This window comes from Phacochoerus africanus, chromosome 4 (assembly GCF_016906955.1).
Source record: "Phacochoerus africanus isolate WHEZ1 chromosome 4, ROS_Pafr_v1, whole genome shotgun sequence".
NCBI classification, from domain to species: domain Eukaryota; kingdom Metazoa; phylum Chordata; class Mammalia; order Artiodactyla; family Suidae; genus Phacochoerus; species Phacochoerus africanus.
In genome coordinates this window covers 74,334,854-74,352,933 of record NC_062547.1, presented here as the reverse complement: position 1 = coordinate 74,352,933, position 18,080 = coordinate 74,334,854, and the positions used below count along the sequence as shown (strand labels likewise).

Below are 18,080 nucleotides of genomic sequence, written 5' to 3'. Positions count from 1 at the left end.
GAGGCCAGGGATCGAACCAGCATCCTCATGGATATTAGTTGGGTTTGTTACCACTGAGCCACACCAGGAACTCTCTGTTTAATTGTTTTATTTATTTAAATATGAAAACATTTCATTTCTTCCCAGTTAGTCTGAAAGATGGTCCCCTGGGGAATTAAAAGATAATGCTCGGCTTGGGGGTCAGAGGGCAGCAGGATGACTCTCCCTGGAGCATCCAGGGTTCTGGCCTGATCCCAGGGGAGATGCCTCTGGTTTTAGAAAAGCCGTGACTCCTGTCTGCCCCACCTTGTGCCTTGATGCCTCTTCTGCTAAGAGGAGCAGTGGGGGCGGGGAAAGTGGGAGCCAGGGGAGAGGTTCAGCACCACCGTGGTCCTGGCCCCCCAGACTCCGCTCCAGGCCCTCAGCCACCCAGTGAACCCCTCCAGACAGGGCATCATCAGCCAGGGCAGAAAACCAACAGCCCCCTCCCCCCAAAACCAGTACTGGGCCCTCTTGGGGCCTGGCTCCTTCAGTGGAGATGAGGAAGAACCGCCCTCAGTGGGGCTCCTGGTCACAGCTCACTGCGTGTCACCTTGGCCACGATCACCAGCTTGGACAGCTCAGCCTTGAAGGCCCCAGGCCTGTGGGACACTGCAAAAGAAGAAACCCATGGTTGGCCCTCGCCTTCACAAATCCTCCGGGTCCTGAGTGGGGTGGGGCCCACACTGGGAGCAGGGGAGGGGAGGGGTTGTCATGTGGACTCCATGTGGAAAGGCCCCCAGCACCAAGGTCTTACAGGTGAGGGACAGCGAAAGGGGGAGAGGCAGTGGGCCTGTCCTGAGGGCAGCGGAGCCTACAGCAGAGGTCAAGCTGGGAAGAGCCTGGTCATCTTGTCACGCTGAGAATGGACAGGGGTTGGAGCCTTGCACTAGCGAACTTGTCTGATGCTCCAAGCCTGCCCCAGCACCCCGACTCCCTGTCCCTCCTCCCCATCTGTGCTCCCTGGGGCAACCCGACCCCGTGTCCTTGATCTCCACTAGGAAGGGCCCGGTGCACTGGGGACCTGTGGGCCTCCTTCCAGTCCTAGGTCCCTCTTCCTGGAAAGCCCCGCCCGTGCCCCACCCCCACTTTGGTGCCTGGTGACGTCCATGGCCATGTGGGTTCCTCATCTCATCACTCTCCCGTCCCTCAGGACCCTTGGAGCTCCCGGACTCAGCTCAACCCATGTCCATGGTTACACTCACTCATCCTCTCCCTCCCTTCTACAAGCTGAGCCCCAACTCAGGGACCTCATGCCCCTCCTCTGCTCAGCATGTGGCCTGCACAGAGGAAGCTGAGCATGGATCAGAGGACACACGGGTCTTGGGGCCTCAGGAGGTGACCTCCACCTCCCCCGTCATGCGCACATGAGCTCCTGATCTCGATGCTATGCTGATATCTTCTGCTTGAAGTATCAATGCTGTTCCTGGTCTTGGAGCCCAGGCCAGCCAGGCTGTGGGGGCATCAGCCCTCTTCACCACCGCCCCCTAACCATGGAGCAGGCCCGCAGAGCACCCCAGAATGCAGCGCTCTGAGGACGGACTTTCATGCTCTCCGTTCTCTACCAGGGATTGGCAGTGCGCCTGCCGCCTGTGAGCTAAGGGTGGTTTCTACATTTTAAAATAGCTTTCACAGCAATCAAGGGCAAAATGCTACCCTGTGATATAGGAAAGTGATACGACATTCACATCTCAGAGTTCAGAAAATAAAGTTTTATTAGAACCCAGCTCTGCCCATTCTCTGACTAGCGGTTTATGACTGCTTTCACCTGGATTTGATCCCTGGCCTGCATGCTGCAGGTACAGCCAAAAAAAAAAAAAAAAAAAAAAAAAAAAACCTAATAATATTTACAATGTGGTCTTTTACAGAAGCCGTTTAGGGGTGGCGGTCCCCCCTCACTACAGGGCCCCCAGATCAGCCTCCCACAGGGGTCTTATCCCCTCTGCTCCGCTCCCCTCCCTGCCTAAGAACCTGGCTTCCATCCCCATGATCCCTCTACGCACCTGCTGTTTTGGTCACTTCAAATTCCTCACTTTTCAGGGGCACTTCGCTCTCTCTTTCAAAAGCGGCTTTCGACTGAAAGGGAACAAGTGGAAACTTTTCTAAACGGGAAAGAACACTACTCGGTTTGCTTCCCAGAGAAGCAGAGACCAAAGCTGCGCGCTTCTACTGAAGAGCCGCACGATGCTTTTTTAAGCACATAAAAGAGAATCCAGTTGAGGCATTTGGTTAATCCACTTAAGAGATTGTCTGTTGGCTTAAAATTTCATGCCTTCCCTGTAAATCCTAGGAGGAAGGTATTTAACTCAATTTTTTCCTTTAGTTAATTTATGGAAATGATACTAGCATGGCAGTCTCTTGAATGCAATTTTTTTTTTTTTTTGGCCATGTCCATGGCATGAAGAAGTCCTGGGGCCAGGGATCAAACCTATGCCACAGCAGGGACTCGAGCTGCAGTAGTGACAATAACTTGCTGAGCCACCAGGGAACTCCTTGAATCCAACTTTTAAAAATCAGAATTGGGAGTTCCCGTTGTGGTTCAGCAGGTTACGAACCCGACTAGTATCTATGAGGATGTGGGTTCAATCCCTAGCCTTGTGCAGTAGGTTAAGGATCCAATGTTGCCATTAGCTGTGGTGCAGGTTGGCAGCTGCAGCTCCAATTGGACCCCTAGCCTGGGAACTTCCATATGGCGTAGGTTCATCCCTAAAAAAGACTTAAAAAACAAAAAAAAAAAGGAGTTCATGTCATGGTGCAGTGGCTGATGAATCCAACTAGGAACCATGAAGTTGCAGGTTCGATCCCTGGCCTTGCTCAGTGGGTTAAGGATCTGACGTTGCAGACGCAGCTTGGATCCTGTGCTGCTGTGGCTCTGGTGTAGGCCGGTGGCTACAGCTCCTATTAGACCCCTAGCCTGGGAACCTCCATATGCCACGGGAAGCAGCCCTAGAAAAGGGAAAAACAAACAAACAAACAAAAAACCAAACAACAACAACAACAAAAAAGATTAAACAAAACAAAACAAAACACCCCAGAATTGTATCTTGCTCGGAGTTCCCCTCATGGCCTCGTGGTAACGAACCTGACTAGTATCCATGAGGACATGGGTTCAATCCCTGGCCTCGCTCAGTGAATTAAGGATCTGGTGTTGCCATGAGCAGTGGTATGTATAGGTTTCAGACATAACTTGGATCCCATGTTGCTGTGGCTGGGGCTGTGGCCAGCAACTGCAGCTTCAATTCAACCCCTAGTCTGAGAGATTCCATATGCCACAGGTGTGGCCCTAAAAAGACCAAAAAAAAACAAAAACAAAAACAAAAAAAAACAACCCCCCACACAAAAAATGTACCTTTCTCAAACCAGTTAAAATAATAGAGTTTTAAAGTAAGAAGGGACCCCAGAGAGTGATTACTTTAATGGTGTGATAGTCAGTTTGACTTGCCAACTTAGAGCAGCCATGGTCCCCAGTTACACAATCTGACACTTGCTGAGTATTGCTGAGGGTTTTGTGGATGTGACAGAGGTTCATCCTGAGCTGACTTTAAAGAGACTACCCTCAGTGATTTGGGTGCACACCTCATTCAATCAGCAGAAGGGCCTTCAGGACAGAGCTGAGGCTTCCCTGGACGAAACCCTGCCCAGGGAGGCAGCGCTGACAGTGTGCAAAGTGCCAGCCCTTCCTGCCAGCCTGGCCTTGGACTCGGACCTGCCTCACCAGGGCCCCATGGAGGAAGCCAATTCCTGGCAGTAAGTCTCTTAAGGCCTGTCTCCTACTGGTTTTGCTTCTTGGACTGATGGTTTTCAAACAGTTTCTGACCCAAACAAAGCAGGGGTGGCCTCTGCAGAGGGGCTGGGCTCTGGAGGGGGCTGTGAGGGTCAGGAGCACAGCAGGAGGTGCTGCCTGGGCTGTGAACCACAGGTTGCTGGGGCCAAGGGACATGGGGCCTTTCTGACACCTCCCCTACAGCCCCCCTCCGCCCTCGCTGTCCCTGTTCTCGTTCCAGGGGTGGGCCCCCTTGCCCCCTGCCTTCCTGTCAGCTTTGCCAGTCGGGGGCACTGTTGGGAGGGAGGCCAGGGCTCCAGCAGTCAACCGGGACCCCCCCTGGGCACTTCCAGGCCTGAGGTCGGCCTGGTGTCCCGTGTTCTCCCAAGTCACAGGGCTTAGTGCCCATCTCCTCGTTTTGTCACCTCCTTCCACCACCCCATGGTCTCTAAGGCACAGTCCATGGAGGGCTGCCAGGTGGCCACCCTCACATGCAGGCGACACTCACGTAGGCCATGCCATATTCGATCTCGGCGCCCCGCACCTCTGCCTTGAATTGCGTGAAGTACAGGTAGGACTTGCCCTGGGGCCTGCGAAGAAAGGTCGGGTAAGGGGGTCAGCCCAGGGCTGTGTGTCCCCTGCTCAAGGTGGAATCTGCTGCCAAGTGTGTCTGAAGAGGACAGATGGGCCCCCTCAACATCACCCATCCCTTCGTCTTTGCCAGAAGGTTCTTCTGGCTCATTTTCTAGGTGCTAGCTGTTCTAGGCTGGGGAGCCTCCCATTCACTCACTGAATGCTTCTCATCTAGCGGACAATGTTCCAGGTAGTGCAGTGGGGGTGGAGCCAGGCAACATCCCGGGGGTGGGGGGGGGATACAGGGGTTAACTAGGAAGGGGAGGGTGTCTGGGCTGAGCATGTCCTTGGGGGCCTCTGGGTGGGTTAGCTAAGAGGCTGCGGGCTGAGGACCCTGCTCTGGCCTGTGCAGCCTGCGTCTGTGCCACCTCACAAGGCCCACGAGAGACAGTGATCTAGAGCCAGAGGGGTGCAGCCCTGATCACTAAGCTGTAATTAGGCTGCCCCACTTGGCTCCTCGCCACTGCGATGCTGCCCTCAGGAGCCAGGAAGGGGCACAGACAGGGTCTCCTCTCAAGGGGGCTGGAGGGGGCCTGATGAGAATGTGGGGTCCCAGGCCTGTGAGAATCTACTTGGTACTCAAACACCTACTGTTTGTAATGCACCGAGCAGGAGCCCGGGACGTGCGCCAATGCCTGCGAGTATGCCCTTTAATTATACATTCCCATCGCTGCTCTCTTACTGTGTCCCATTTCTTGACCCTGTATTGAGACTGGACCCCTGAGGATGTGAGAGCACAGCTGGGACTTCTATGTGAGGCACACGATAAATGCTTGAGAAATGGGTGCAGGCCATGGGCCCGGGGAGAGGGGTGGGGATTTGGTGAAGCTCTATCACCCTCCTTCCCATCAGAGGGCCGGCCACACCTTCCCATCATCCCTTCTCGGGCTCATGGAGCTGGGCGCCAGGCACTGTGATTATGAGAAGGGGGGTGGGAGGTTAAGACCTCAAATGATTAATGTGACTGAGGGTGACAAGGAAGGGGGTAGCATCTGGGGAGCCCAGCCCCTCTCCCGGCGCTGTGGCCACTGCTTGGCCCCTACCTCCCAGTCTCCCCACCTCCCCCCTGCCTCTGTGTGGATGTGCTTCCCTGGGGAGCCCCCAACTCCCACACAGTGCAGCGCCCCCCTCTCCTGCCCAAGTCCCTCCAGGGTGCTGCCTGGAGCAGCGATGCAAACGGCCGTGAGCGAAGAAGGCACCTTGTCTGGGGGAGACCCTCGCTCACCTCCAGATGGTGCAGGTGAAGTGCTGGTGGTCTTCACTGGTCCCCAAACTCATCTGCCACTTCTGGGGAGAGAGGACAGACAGGTGAGTCTGGGATGCACAGCCTCGTCATCATTATGCATCCCTTCAAGCCGACAGCCTGCACAACACCAAGAGTGTACCCTAGTGTCAACTCTGAACTTGGGGTGATGGCGTGTCATGGTTCATCGACTGGCACCAACGTCCCACTCTGGTGGGGGATGGTGGGGGGGGCAAGGCATATGGGAAACCACTGTGCCTCCTGCTCAATTTTTCTGTAGAAAATAGTTTACTGAGAAAAACAAAAACAAAAATAATAGAAGGAAAGACAATATGCTCATGCTTGCTTGTATAAGCACAGAGCAGTCCTTAGAGGAGACGCAAGATTTTAACAACCGTGCTGACTTGAAGGACGTGGGTGGGAACTGGACAGATGGAAAGCCTCAGAGAGCTTTTAAAGTTTGTTTCTTTTTGAATGATGTATGTTAGCTTTCTAAAAAAAAGTTTAATTAAAAAAAAAAAAAAGCTTTTAAAATGGCTCCAGGGGAGGAGCTCCCATTGTGGCACAGCAGAAACGAATCCGAGAAGTATCCATGAGGATGTGGGCCCAATCCCTGGCCTCATTCAGTGGGTTAAAAATCGGTGATCTTGGAGTTCCCGTCGTGGCGCAGTGGTTAACGAATCCAACTAGGAACCATGATGTTGTGGGTTCGATCCCTGGCCTTGCCCAGTGGGTTAAGGATCCGGCGTTGGCATGAGCTGTGGTGTAGGTCGCAGACGTGGCTCGGATCCCATGTTGCTGTGCCTGTGACGTAGGCCAGTGGCTACAGCTCCGATGAGACCCCTAGCCTGGGAACCTCCACATGCCATGGGAGGCCCTAGAAAAGGCAAAAAGACAAAAAAAAAAAAAAAGAATTGGTGATCTGTGGTTGCAGATGCAGCTCAGAGCCGTGTTGCTGTGGCTGTGGTGTAGGCCAGCAGCTGCGGCTCTGATTCAACCCCTAGTCTGGGAACTTCCATATGCTGCAGGTGTGGCACTAAAAAGAAAAAAAAAATTACATAAAATGGCTTCAGGAGTTCCTGCTGTGATGCAATGAGATTGGTGGCATCTTGAGAGCAGTGGGACACAGGTTCCATCCCTAGTATGGTAGCAGTGGGTTAAGGATCCACCGTTGCCATAGCTGTACCTTAGGTGGCAACTGTGGCTCAGATCTGATCCCTGGCCCAGGAACTCCATATGCCATGGGGTGGCCAAAAAAAAAAAAAAAAAGAAAGAAAAAAAGGCTCTAAAACCAGCTTAGTCTAATTTTCAGGACCTCTGAAAACCTGGCCAAACACAAACACAAGGTCTGGCAGCCTGTGGCGGTTCTGCGTTTTTCCCAGTAAAATGAGTGTCCTGTCTTCTCCCAAGAGTAATGATGGACTATGATTGCTGGTATTCCAGTTAAATGTCAGAGCTTTTCCATTAATAAATACAAGGCCATTTAAATGTTAATTATAAGGGGAGTAAATGGCCACTTAGAAGCCTCCTGCCAGCAGCACAAAGGTAGGAGCCCATTAAGCAGGCAGGCAGGCAGGCCGGGCATGGCAAGGGGACGGCTCCAGACCAAACCTGCCCTACATACTTATTGTCTATTGAAAAGCACCTGCCCACAGCTCCAAGGAGTCTGAGCTCCTGGGAACAGTTTTATGCTGTGAAATACATCTGGGGAGGTGTTCATAGCTCTTCTAATGTTCATGAAAATGAGGCAAACATTTTTTTTTTTAATTATGAAAGCAAACAAAATTAAATCCAAGAGTTTCTTAGCAATAGGGTCAATATCTCTCTGAGTGATTTTTCTGTTGTTGTTGTTTTTGGACCTTGCCTGCAGCATGAGCAAGTTCCCAGGCCAAGATCGAACTCTCACCACAGCAGTGACAATGCCAGATCCTTAACCTGCAGAACCACCAAGGAACTCCTAAGTGGTCTTGTTATATGAACCTGACTGTGGTCTCAAAGTGACAGGCCAGGTTAGGCAGTAGGTAGGGCTTGGGAGGGCCCAGGTTTGGCATCAGACACTCACACAAGTGTGGTTTTTGGGGTGGCCTCTCCTGCTCAAGCCTCTGTGACCTTTTCTGTGAGGCGAGGGGGATCAGGATCTAAGTGGCTGGGCGTAATAGATGTCAGGTAAATGGTAACTGCTGTAATTCTTTATTAAGATATAAGTTAAGAGGAGTTCCCTGGTGACATAGTGGGTTAAGGATCCAGCGTTGTCACTGCTGTGGCCCAGGTTTGATCTCTGCCCCGGGAACTTCCACATGCATAGGGCACAGCCAAAAAATATACATATATAATTAACGGATGGTGAAATTTTACCCACTTCAGTGTCTGTCCCGTGAGTTTTCTTTTCTCTCTCTTTTTTTTTGTCTTTTTGCCTTTTCTAGGGCCACTTCCTGCGGCATATGGAGGTTCCCAGGCTAGGGGTCGAATTGGAGCTATAGCTGGCGGCCTACACCAGAGCCACAGCAATGCCGGATCCAGCAATGGGATCCGAGCCGCGTCTGCGACCTACACCACAGCCACAGCAATGCCGGATCCTTAACCCACTAAGCAAGGCCAGAGATCGAACCCACAACCTCATGGTTCCTAGTTGGATCCGTTAACCACTGCGCCATGACGGGAACTCCTCTTTTCTCTCTCTTTTTTTTAAGGGCCGTGGCGTATGGAAGTTCCTGGGCTAGGGGTCTAATCAAAGCTGCAACTGCTGGCCTAGGCTACAGCCACAGTGAAGCCAGATCCAAGCCACATCTGCGACCTACATGGAAGCTTGCGGCAACGGTGGATCCTTAACCCACTGAATGAGGCCAGGAATCAAACCCACACTCCCATGGATACCAATCAGGTTCCTGACCCCTTGAGCCACAGTGGGAACTCCTGTCCTATAAGTTCTGACAAATGCACACAGTTATGTATCCACCACCCAATCAAGTACAGATCAGTTCTATCTCCCCCATCCCTCTGGAGTCCACCCCTTCCTGCAAATTCCTGGTAACCAATCATCTGATCTGTCCCTGTAGTTGTGCCTTTGCAAAATGTCATCTGAGGACATGGTCTCCTGTGTCTGTCAGTCTCACTCAGCCTAAAGCATCTGAGATGCACCCACTTTGCTCCATGCATAACAGTTCACTTATCTCTCAACAGCTTTATTGAGAAGTCATTTACATACCATACAAATCATTCTTTTTATTTATTTTATTTTTTTTTTTTTGGTCTTTTTGCTATTTCTTGGGCCGCTCCCGCGGCATATGGAGGTTCCCAGGCTAGGGGTCGAATCGGAGCTGTAGCCGCTGGCCTACACCAGAGCCACAGCAACGTGGGATCCGAGCCGCATCTGCAACCTACACCACAGCTCACGGTAACACCGGATCGTTAACCCACTGAGCAGGGGCAGGGACCGAACCCGCAACCTCATGGTTCCTAGTCGGATTCGTTAACCACTGCGCCACGACGGGAACTCCCAAATCATTCTTTAAAGGTGCACTCTTCAGTGTTTCCTAGTATATTCAGAGCTGTGAAACCATCACCTATATCTAATTCTCACCCCCAAAAGAAGCCCTGTCTCCATCAGCAGTCACTCCCCACCCCTCTCCTAACCCCTGGCAACCACCATTCCACTGTCTTATCTCTGTGCATTTGCCTGTTCTGGATGTTTCCCATCCATGGAATCTCACACTCTGTGGCCTTCTGTGTCTGCCTCTCTCACTGAGCATCCTTTTCTCAAGGTTTGTCCCCGTGGTGGTGTCAGTGCTTCTCTCCTTCCAGTGTGTGGAGGGACTACATTTGCTTATCCATCATAAGTCGAGGGACATCTGAATTGTTTCCACTTGGTGATTATGAATCACGCTATGAAGTCATGTACAAGGTCTGCGCGGATGTGTTTTCATTTCTTTTTTTTTTTTAGGGCCGCACCTGCACCATATGGAAGTTACCAGGCTAGGGGTCGAATTGGAGCTGCAGCTGCCAGCCTATGCCACAGCCATAGCAGCGCAGGATCTGAGCCTTGTCTGTGACCTACGCTGCAGCTTGCAGCAACGTGGATCCTTAACCCATTGAAGAGGCCAGGGATCGAACCCCCATCCTCACAGAGACATCAGGTCCTTAACCTGCTGACCCACAATGGGAATTCCCATAAGTTTTCATTTCTTTTTTTTTTTCCTGTGTTTTTAGGGCCACACAGTGGCATTTGGAGTTTCCCAGGCTAGGGCTTGAATTGGAGCTGTAGTTGCTTGTCTACGCCACAGCCACAGCAATGTCAGATCCAAGCCACTTCTGTGACCTACACTATAGCTCATGGCAATGCCGGATCCTTAACCCACTGAGAGAGGCCAGGGATAGAACTTGCGTCCTCATGGATGCTAATCGGATTCATTTTCGCTGAGCCACGACAGACACTCCTAAGTTTTCATTTCTAATGGGCAGATACCAAGAAGTCGAAGCATAGTTGGATGTTTGTAAGAAATGGCCAGTCTTCCCAAGTAGCCACATTCCTGCCAACTGTGGACGAGATCTCTGGCTGTTCAGCATCCTGGCTGGTGATGAGATTAAATAACCCTGTGCCTGTTGTCACCTGGCACCAGCTGGCCTCTCAGGTGGTCCTCTGGAGAAACGAACCACTGTCAGCAGTCCAGTCTCCCACCCTCCACAGGCCCAGCCTGTGTCCTGGGCCCCCTGGGAGCCCAGACTCAGACCTGTATCTCTTCTGCTGATGCTGGCTCTGGAGGAGTGTTCCCTTTCCAGTTGCTCTGAGGGGCATCCTGGCAGGGCCCCCCATATGTGGCCAAGCTGACCTGGAGAACATCCCGACCTTCCCTGAATGTTTGCTGACAATCTGGCAACTGTTTGCTCATGAGGCAGCAAGCAGGCAAGCAGCCAAAGAGCCTGTGGGTAGCACTGCCAGGTTCCCACCACAGCCCTGGCCTGCTAGCAGCCCACGGTCTCTGGCTGTCAGTTCTAGGCCCGTGCTGACAGAAAAAGTCTGTCCCAGATACATCTGCTCTCACGTGTCTCCTTTGGGATGAATCCCCGCATTGGAAACAGAATAAAGCCTGCTGATAGTTTTATGGTTTGTGATCTGGCTACTGTTCCAAGAGTAAACCTGGCCCTTTCCCTGGTGCTGCTGCAGGCTGTCCACCTGAAAGTCCCAGCAGGGAGGCGCAAGCCCTCTTACTCAAGCTGCTGGCAAGGCTGGGCGTGTTCTGGCTCAGGGCGGCAGTTAGGGGCCTGCGCCTTGGGGACCTCAGTCACGTCCCAGCTGGGGGTGCCCCAGCAGTCCACAACCTATTGGCCACCATGTTCTCTTGTATGAAGGGAGGATCAAGACCGAAGAGAATCGCCACTATCCTGGCAGCAGGGAAAGGGCAGTGATGCCCCACAGTAGAGCTGCAGCCCCTGCTACCACTGGGGGGAGTGTCACCAGGTGTTTGCCACATTTTGCTAAAACATTGTTTTGGGGAATCATTGGCTTTTATTTATAAACTGGAAATAGGAAAGTGATTTCATGTCACTTGCCCAGCAGTTTTCTTTTCTTTTTTTCTTTCTTTTTAGGGCCACACTCGTGGCATATGGAGGAAACTCCTGCCCAGTGGTTTTCTTTTCTTTCTCCTACTTTTTTTTCAGCTGTGCCTACAGCGTACAGAAATGTCTGGGCTGGTGACTGAACCCGAGCCACAGCAGTGACCATGCTGGATGCTTAAACCACTAGCCACCAGGGTCCTCCTATTTTTTTTCCAGCGGTTTTCAACTGGGGATCATTTTATCCCCCAATGGACACCAGGTGACATCAGCAGACATTTCTGGATGTCAGGACTGGGGGCTCTTGGCATCGAGTGGGTGGGGCCAGGGTTGCCGCCCATCCCCCACAGCACCCAGAACACCCCCAGAGAGAGCAACCCCACCTCGAAAGTCAGCAGCAGTGTCCAGGGAGACTGTGCCCATTTTACTGTACTGTCCTGAGTCTGGGGGAAGAGACGGACTCAGAACCAGCCTGCTGGGAGGGCCAGGTGCCTGAGAGGCAAACACAGAGTGGTTCCCAGGCAGCCTGTATTTCTAGGACCGTTGTTATGGGACACAGTGCCATAGACTCTTCTGGAAGGAGAGCGGTGTTCCCTATAGTCTGTGGAAAAGCACAATTAGGCATACAAAAGATGCTTTATGCTGATTTTTCCAGTGACAATTAATTCTTCTTTTTCAATTTTCTTTCGTTCTTTTTAGCAATGATAAGGAGAAAGTCTGCTTTGTGTCTCTTTTCGAATACGTGTGCTGCTCTGCCTTCAGACAAAACCAAGCAGCGGTGTCTAGCCAGAATTTAATAACAGTATTTTATCCTCAGAGTATTTATCTATGATGGTGCATTACTGGCTGTAAAAGGAATATATTACTGTGTGTATTCATTTCCTTGGGCTGCTGTAACACACCACCACAGATTTGGAAGCTTCCAACAATGGAAGGAAATCCATCCTCTCATAGTCGGGAGGCCAGAAGTCCAAAATCAAGGTGGGGGCAGGGCCGTGCTCCCTCCGAAGGCTCTAGGCCTTCCTGCCTCTTCCAGTTTCTGGTGGCTCTAGGTGTCTCCCTTGGCTTGTAACCACATCCCTCCATCTCTGCCACCATCTTCACATGGCCTTTTCCTCTATGTATCTTTTTTTGTCTTTTTTTTGCTTTTTAGGGCTGCAGCTGTGGCATATGGAGGTTCGCAGGCTAGGGTTCCAACTGGAGCTGCAACACCACAGCCACAGCAACGCCAGATCCGAGCCCCATCTGTGACCTACAATCTGGCTCACCGGCAGTACTGCATCCTTAACCCATTGAGCGAGGCCAGGGATTGAACCTGCATCCTCATGGATCCTAGTTGGCTTCTTTAAATGCTGAGCCACAAAGGGAATTCACTTTTTTTTTTTTTTTAAATGGCTACACTTGCGACATATGGAAGTTCCTGGGCCAGGGATCAAATCCAAGCTACAGCTGTGACCTACACAGCAGCTATGGCAATGCCAGATCCTTTAACCCACTGTGCTGGGTCAGGGATTTAATGCATGCCCCTGTAGCAATCAGAGCCACTGAGTCAGATTCTTAACCCACTGTACCACAGTGGGAACTCCTGTCCATCTTTTCTTTTTATCAGATCTCCCATGTGTGTCTTTTACAAGGATATTTGTCACTGGAGTTAAGGCTCACCAGGTAATCGAGAATGATCTGTTCATTTCAAAATTCTCAACTTGGAGTTCTTGTTGTGGCTCAATGCGATCAGTGGTGTCTCTGCAGTGCCTGGATGCAGATTTGATCCCCGGCCCAACAGAGTGGGTTAAAGATTCTGATGTTGCCACAACTGTGGCACAGGTTGCATCTGTGGCTCAGGTTTGACCCCTAGCCTGGGAACTCCATCTGCCATGCTGAGTGGCAGCCAAAAAAGAAAAAAAAAAATCCTCAACTTAATTACAGTTACAAAGAATTTTTTCTGTGGGTTTTTTTTCTTTTTTTGGTCACACATGGCATGTAGAAGTTCCCAGGGCCAGGGATCAAACCCACGCCACAGCATCATCCTGAGATACAGCAATAACACAGGAGCCTTAACCCACTAAGCCATCAGGGAACCCCCAAAGACTTTTTTCTAAATAAGGTCATAGTCATAGGTTCGAGGAATTAGGATATAAACAAATCTTTTTTTGGGGGGGAGGGTGGGGGGCATCATTCAAGCCACTAAACCCTCTAACAAATTAGCACAAATTCAGTAGCTTAAAAGCAATGCTTATTCATTAGCTCACACTCCCCTAGGTCAGAGATCCAGACATGACGGGGCTAGTGTTTGACTCAGTCTCAGAAGCTAAATCAAAGTGTCAGTCATATTGCCTTCCCACCTGGAGCTTGGGGTCTTCTTCCAACTCATGTAGTGAGGCAGAATTCAGTTCCTTGGGGTTGTAGGACTGAAGCCCTCGTTTCCTTGCTGCCAACCAGAGGCTACACTCACCCCCTAGAGGCCACCACCTTCCTCCCACATGGTTCCTCAAAGCCAGCAATGGTGTACAATGTCCTGCTCATGTTTCCAATCTTACTTCCTCTTCTACCACCAGCTGGAGGAAACAGCCAGCTAGGAAGTAGGGACCCCAGTTCCACACAAAAAAGAACTGAACTCTGCCAACAGTTTCAATGAGATTGGAAGAGGTTCTCCCCAGAGCCTGCAGATGAGATCCCACCCCAGCTGCCACCTTGACCTTGGCTTTATGAAGCATCCTGCTGAGCTGACTGGGACTTCTGATCTCCAGAACCATAAGATAATAAACAGGTGTTGTTTTAAGCCGCTCAGGCTGTGATGATTTGTTATCCAATACAGAAAACAAATACAATACCCCTCACAGAGGCCTGTGGGAATGGCAGATTCATGTCTCACACCTCTCCTTCTGTCCAGACTTTTGCTCACTCTGTGGAATTGAGTGGGATCTGCCATCCCTATTTAACTGAAGCACTCTGTTTTATTGATTAGGCAAGAATTGCCCAATATCCGGTGTCCCCTAGAAAGTGTCTCTGTATGACAATGGGTATTGTACTAAACTACATGGAATTTTGAACAACTTACCTCATTCGTCCCTCCTTGGGATGCATAGGTGAACACACAAGTATATTTGTTCTGGAGAACAGAAGAGAAAAAAGTCTTAGTAGGAGATAATCATTAGCACTGAAGGTGCAGGGTCTCAGGATGTCCCCCCAAGATCCAAAGTCAAGAACCTGGGAATTCCTGTTGTGGTTCAGTGGTAATGAAACTAACGAGTATCCATGAGGATGGGGGTTCAATCCCTGGTCCTGCTCAGTGGGTTAAGGATCTGGTGTTGCTGGTAAGCTGCAGTATAAGGTTGTAGAGGTGGTTTGGATCTGGCGTTGCTGTGGCTGTGGTGTCAGGCCGGCAGCTGCAGCTCCAATTCAACCCCTAGCCTGGAAACTCCCATATGCCACAGGTGTGGCCCTAAAAAGACAAAAAAAAAAAAAAAAGAGAGAGGATCCTGCTTTTGAGTATTGGCACTAAGGGGATGGAAGTGAAATCATATCCCTCTGGCTGATGTCCTCAGAGGCCAGCCCTGTGAGGCCTTCCAGTGTCTACAGACCTGGAACTCTCCCACCTGCCTCCCTACTTGTGAGCTCCTGGGTCAGGACATATAACCCACATGGCTTCTGGAGAATGTAAAACAGGAAGGGGCAGGTCACATTCCCTCCAGGATGTCTAAGAACAGGAACTTTGGAAGCAGGGACACCTGTTCCAAAGGTGGCTCATCTCTGCTCCACAGGAGGCCTTGGACAAGTGCAAAGCTTTCTGAGCCTTTGTTTTTCATGTGTAAAGTGGACCTAACATAAAGATTTTGACACAATATCTGGTCACAAGGAAGTACTCAACAATCAGTGACACTGTTACAGAGAAAAGGAGAATGGGAGTTCCATTTAGGTCAGTGGTAACGAACCCGACTAGTAACCATGGGAATGTGGGTTCAGTTCCCGGCCTCGCTCGGTGGGATAAAGATCCGATATTGCTGTGAGCTGTGGTGTAGGTTACAGACATGGCTCGGATCCTGTGTTGCTGTGGCTATGGTGCAGGTCAGAAGCTGCAGCTCCAACTGGACCCCTAGCCTGAAAATTTCCATATGCCACAGGTGCAGCCCTTTTAAAAAAAAAAAAAAGGACCAAAAAAGAAGAAAAGGAGAATGGGAGAGGAAGCCACCTTTCCAACAAGTTGGGGATGGACTAGCCTGGACCCAGGCCAGCTGCCTCCAAGTAAGGAGGGCCTGGCCCCACATTTCAGTGAAAAAGATGGGGGACCTGATGCAATGGAAGGAAAGAGCAACATCTGTCCACTTCCTCCTTGGGCACAGCTGCAGCAAGATGACCTTCTGCAGGGTCTGGAGGCACATTCCTCTCAATCTCCAGTTCCCCTCTCCCCACTTCTGGGCAGGACAAGCCCTCCAACAGCTAGGAACACACCTGAGTCAGAGGAACAGGGCTGCTTAGGCACACTGGGCACACAAGAAGAGACAAGGACTGAGGCTAGCGACAAAGTCCCCTCAAAGTCGCCAGCCCCCAGAAGCCCGCCTCCTATTAATTCAGTCCTGCCTCAGTGTAGACCTCACTACCACTTCCCGTCGCCCCTCCTCAGGCCCCGCCCCCGCCGGTGCGCTCCCCCTCAGGCCCCACCCCCATCAGTCCAACCTTCCACCCCCTCTCCAGGATCCGCCCCACCGGTCCGCACCCCATCCCCAGACCCCGCTGTTACCGACACCATCCCTCCATCCCCCGGGGTGGTTGAGACACGTACCCCAGGGCCCACGTTCTGGGAGAAAGAATGAACTACGCCGCCGGGCCGCACGTCAAAGGCCACCGTCGTGGGCTCGGACACCGTCTCCGCCGGCCTCAGGGCAACAGCCGCCAAGAGCAGCGCGGCCCACAAGCTCCCGCCGCCGCCGCCATTCCTTCTTCCGCTGGGCGCCGCCATCTTGGGATCAGGTGCGCGGGGCAGGGACGGCGGACGGAGCGCCGCGAGGGACACGTAGGACGTCTACCAGAGGCCACGTCAGCGTCAGCGCGGCCTTGTGACCCCTCCGCTCCCATCGCCATCTTGAGGGCGGGGCTTGTAAGACCAGGGGGGATCTGGAGTGGTTGGAATTGGATTCTGTGTTTGTACTCTGGGTCCAGTTTTCCTTCGCTAGGCAAGTGACTGACCTTTCTTCTTTTCCAGTTAGTACATGTACAAGGAATGAAGGATGTAAAAGTTCACCACTGAAATTCAGCCTTATCCATGGGGCAAACGCATCATGATTGTTGTAGCCAAGACCTGTGGCTCAATGCTAAAAATTGGTGGGGGAAATGTATGGTGAGAAACAGCATATTTACATTGTCTCAAAATATTTCTCCCCAGGATACAGGATACGTATTAGTTACAAAGAGAGAAGTAGTAATTTTGCAGTGGAAACACCATCTTTACTTCAATGATTGTAGTCAGTGTTGTAAAAATGAGACATCATGGAGCCGCTGATGGGATGCAGAGAAGGAAGTTCTTAGTGGCCTCTCAATGGAATTCCTGTACAAAGTGCACGACCTCAATCTATTCCAAGCAAATATGAGAGGAACCCAGGTTGAGGGGAATTCTACCAAGATAACTGGCAATACTCAAGAAATGTCTTGATAGACAAAGGCTGAGGAACCATCACAGGGTGAGGAGACCAAGACGTTGAAAGGCAATGTAGCATCCTGGATTGAATCATTTCCTTAGTCTGGGCTGTTGTAACATAGGCCCAGAAGCTGACTGGCTTAACTAAACAGCGCACATCAATTTCTCACAGTCCTGGAGGTTGTAAGTTCAAGATCAAGGCTCTGGCAGAATTGATGTCTGGGGAGAGCCCATTTGCTGGTTCACAGACTCCATATTGCTATGTCTTTACATTACGGAGGGATCAAGGGAGCTCTCTGGGGTCCCTATATAAGACCACTAATCCCATTCATGAGGGCTCAATCCTCATGACCTAATCACCTCCCAAAGGCCCACCTCTTCATACCATCACACTAGATGTTAAGGTTCTACATGAAGGAGTTCCCGTCATGGCATAGTGGAAACAAATCCAACTAGGAACCATGAGGTTGCGGGTTCAATCCCTGGCCTTGCTTGGGTTAAGGATCCAGCGTTGCTGTGAGCTGTGGTGTAGGTCACAGACACAGCTCAGATCCTGCATTGGTGTGGCTGTGGCATAGGCTGGCAGCTACAGCTCCGATTGGATCCGTAGCCTGGGAACCTCCGTATGCAGCGGGTGTCGCCCTAAAAAGCAAAATAAATAAATAAATAAATTTAAAAAAAGGTTCAACATGAATTTGGAGGAGGGGAGACAGAAACCGTTGGTCCATAGCAGTCCTAGACCAGAGAAGTGACATTAGAGGGAGAAATGCTAAATCTAAATAAGGTCTGTTGCCTTATTTGAGGCGTTTGCCTAAATATTTGATAATAGGATTGTATTTATGTAAATTTCCTGGCTTCAATAACCTGGCCTGTACCATGGCAACATACAATGTTCACATTAGGGTGAAGGGCATTAGGAGACTCCACTATTCCTGCAACTTTTCTGTTAAGCCTAAAATTATTTCAAAAAAAAAAAAAATCCTTACCTCAAGAAACTGTCAGGGGGATTAGCTGATGGACATTCAGGTGAAGCTCCTACAAGTGAGAACTCTAATTCTAGTGTTACTAGCATCAGATGCCAATGAAGAAATCCCAGACTTTTAACTATAGGAGAAATCTTTTGTTCTTCCTTCTTCCCACCCTCCCTCCCTTCCTCTCTTCTTTCATTCCTTCCCTCCCTCCCTTCCTTCTTTCCCAAATTGCTTAATATTTTGAGAAAACATCAGCGGCCAGGTCTGGAG

General features: G+C 50.9%; 1 protein-coding gene across 1 annotated transcript; it reads right to left on the bottom strand.

Annotated features, from left to right (window-relative positions):
• Positions 1 to 71: 71 nt before the first annotated feature.
• MYDGF (myeloid derived growth factor) lies at positions 72 to 16,210 on the bottom strand. The gene is made up of 6 exons (XM_047777438.1): positions 15,988 to 16,210; positions 14,266 to 14,316; positions 5,640 to 5,701; positions 4,290 to 4,371; positions 2,022 to 2,094; positions 72 to 630 (listed from the first exon to the last, which is right to left on the bottom strand). Exons 1-6 carry the CDS (start codon positions 16,162 to 16,164, stop codon positions 551 to 553), a joined length of 525 nt encoding a protein of 174 aa, XP_047633394.1. The 5' UTR covers positions 16,165 to 16,210; the 3' UTR covers positions 72 to 550.
• Between the last annotated feature and the right edge of the window lie 1,870 nt (positions 16,211 to 18,080).

Bases quoted from the DNA above. Each gene is read 5' to 3' on its own strand.
- MYDGF (XM_047777438.1), bottom strand. From the start codon at position 16,164: ATGGCGGCGCCCAGCGGAAGAAGGAATGGCGGCGGCGGCGGGAGCTTG. The intron at 2,095-4,289 runs GTGAGTGTCGCC...GTTCCCTTTCAG, and splicing joins TCGAATATGGCATGGCCTAC to TCGAAAGCCGCTTTTGAAAG. The intron at 631-2,021 runs GTGCGTAGAGGG...CTTCTTTTGCAG, and splicing joins TGAAGTGACCAAAACAGCAG to TGTCCCACAGGCCTGGGGCC.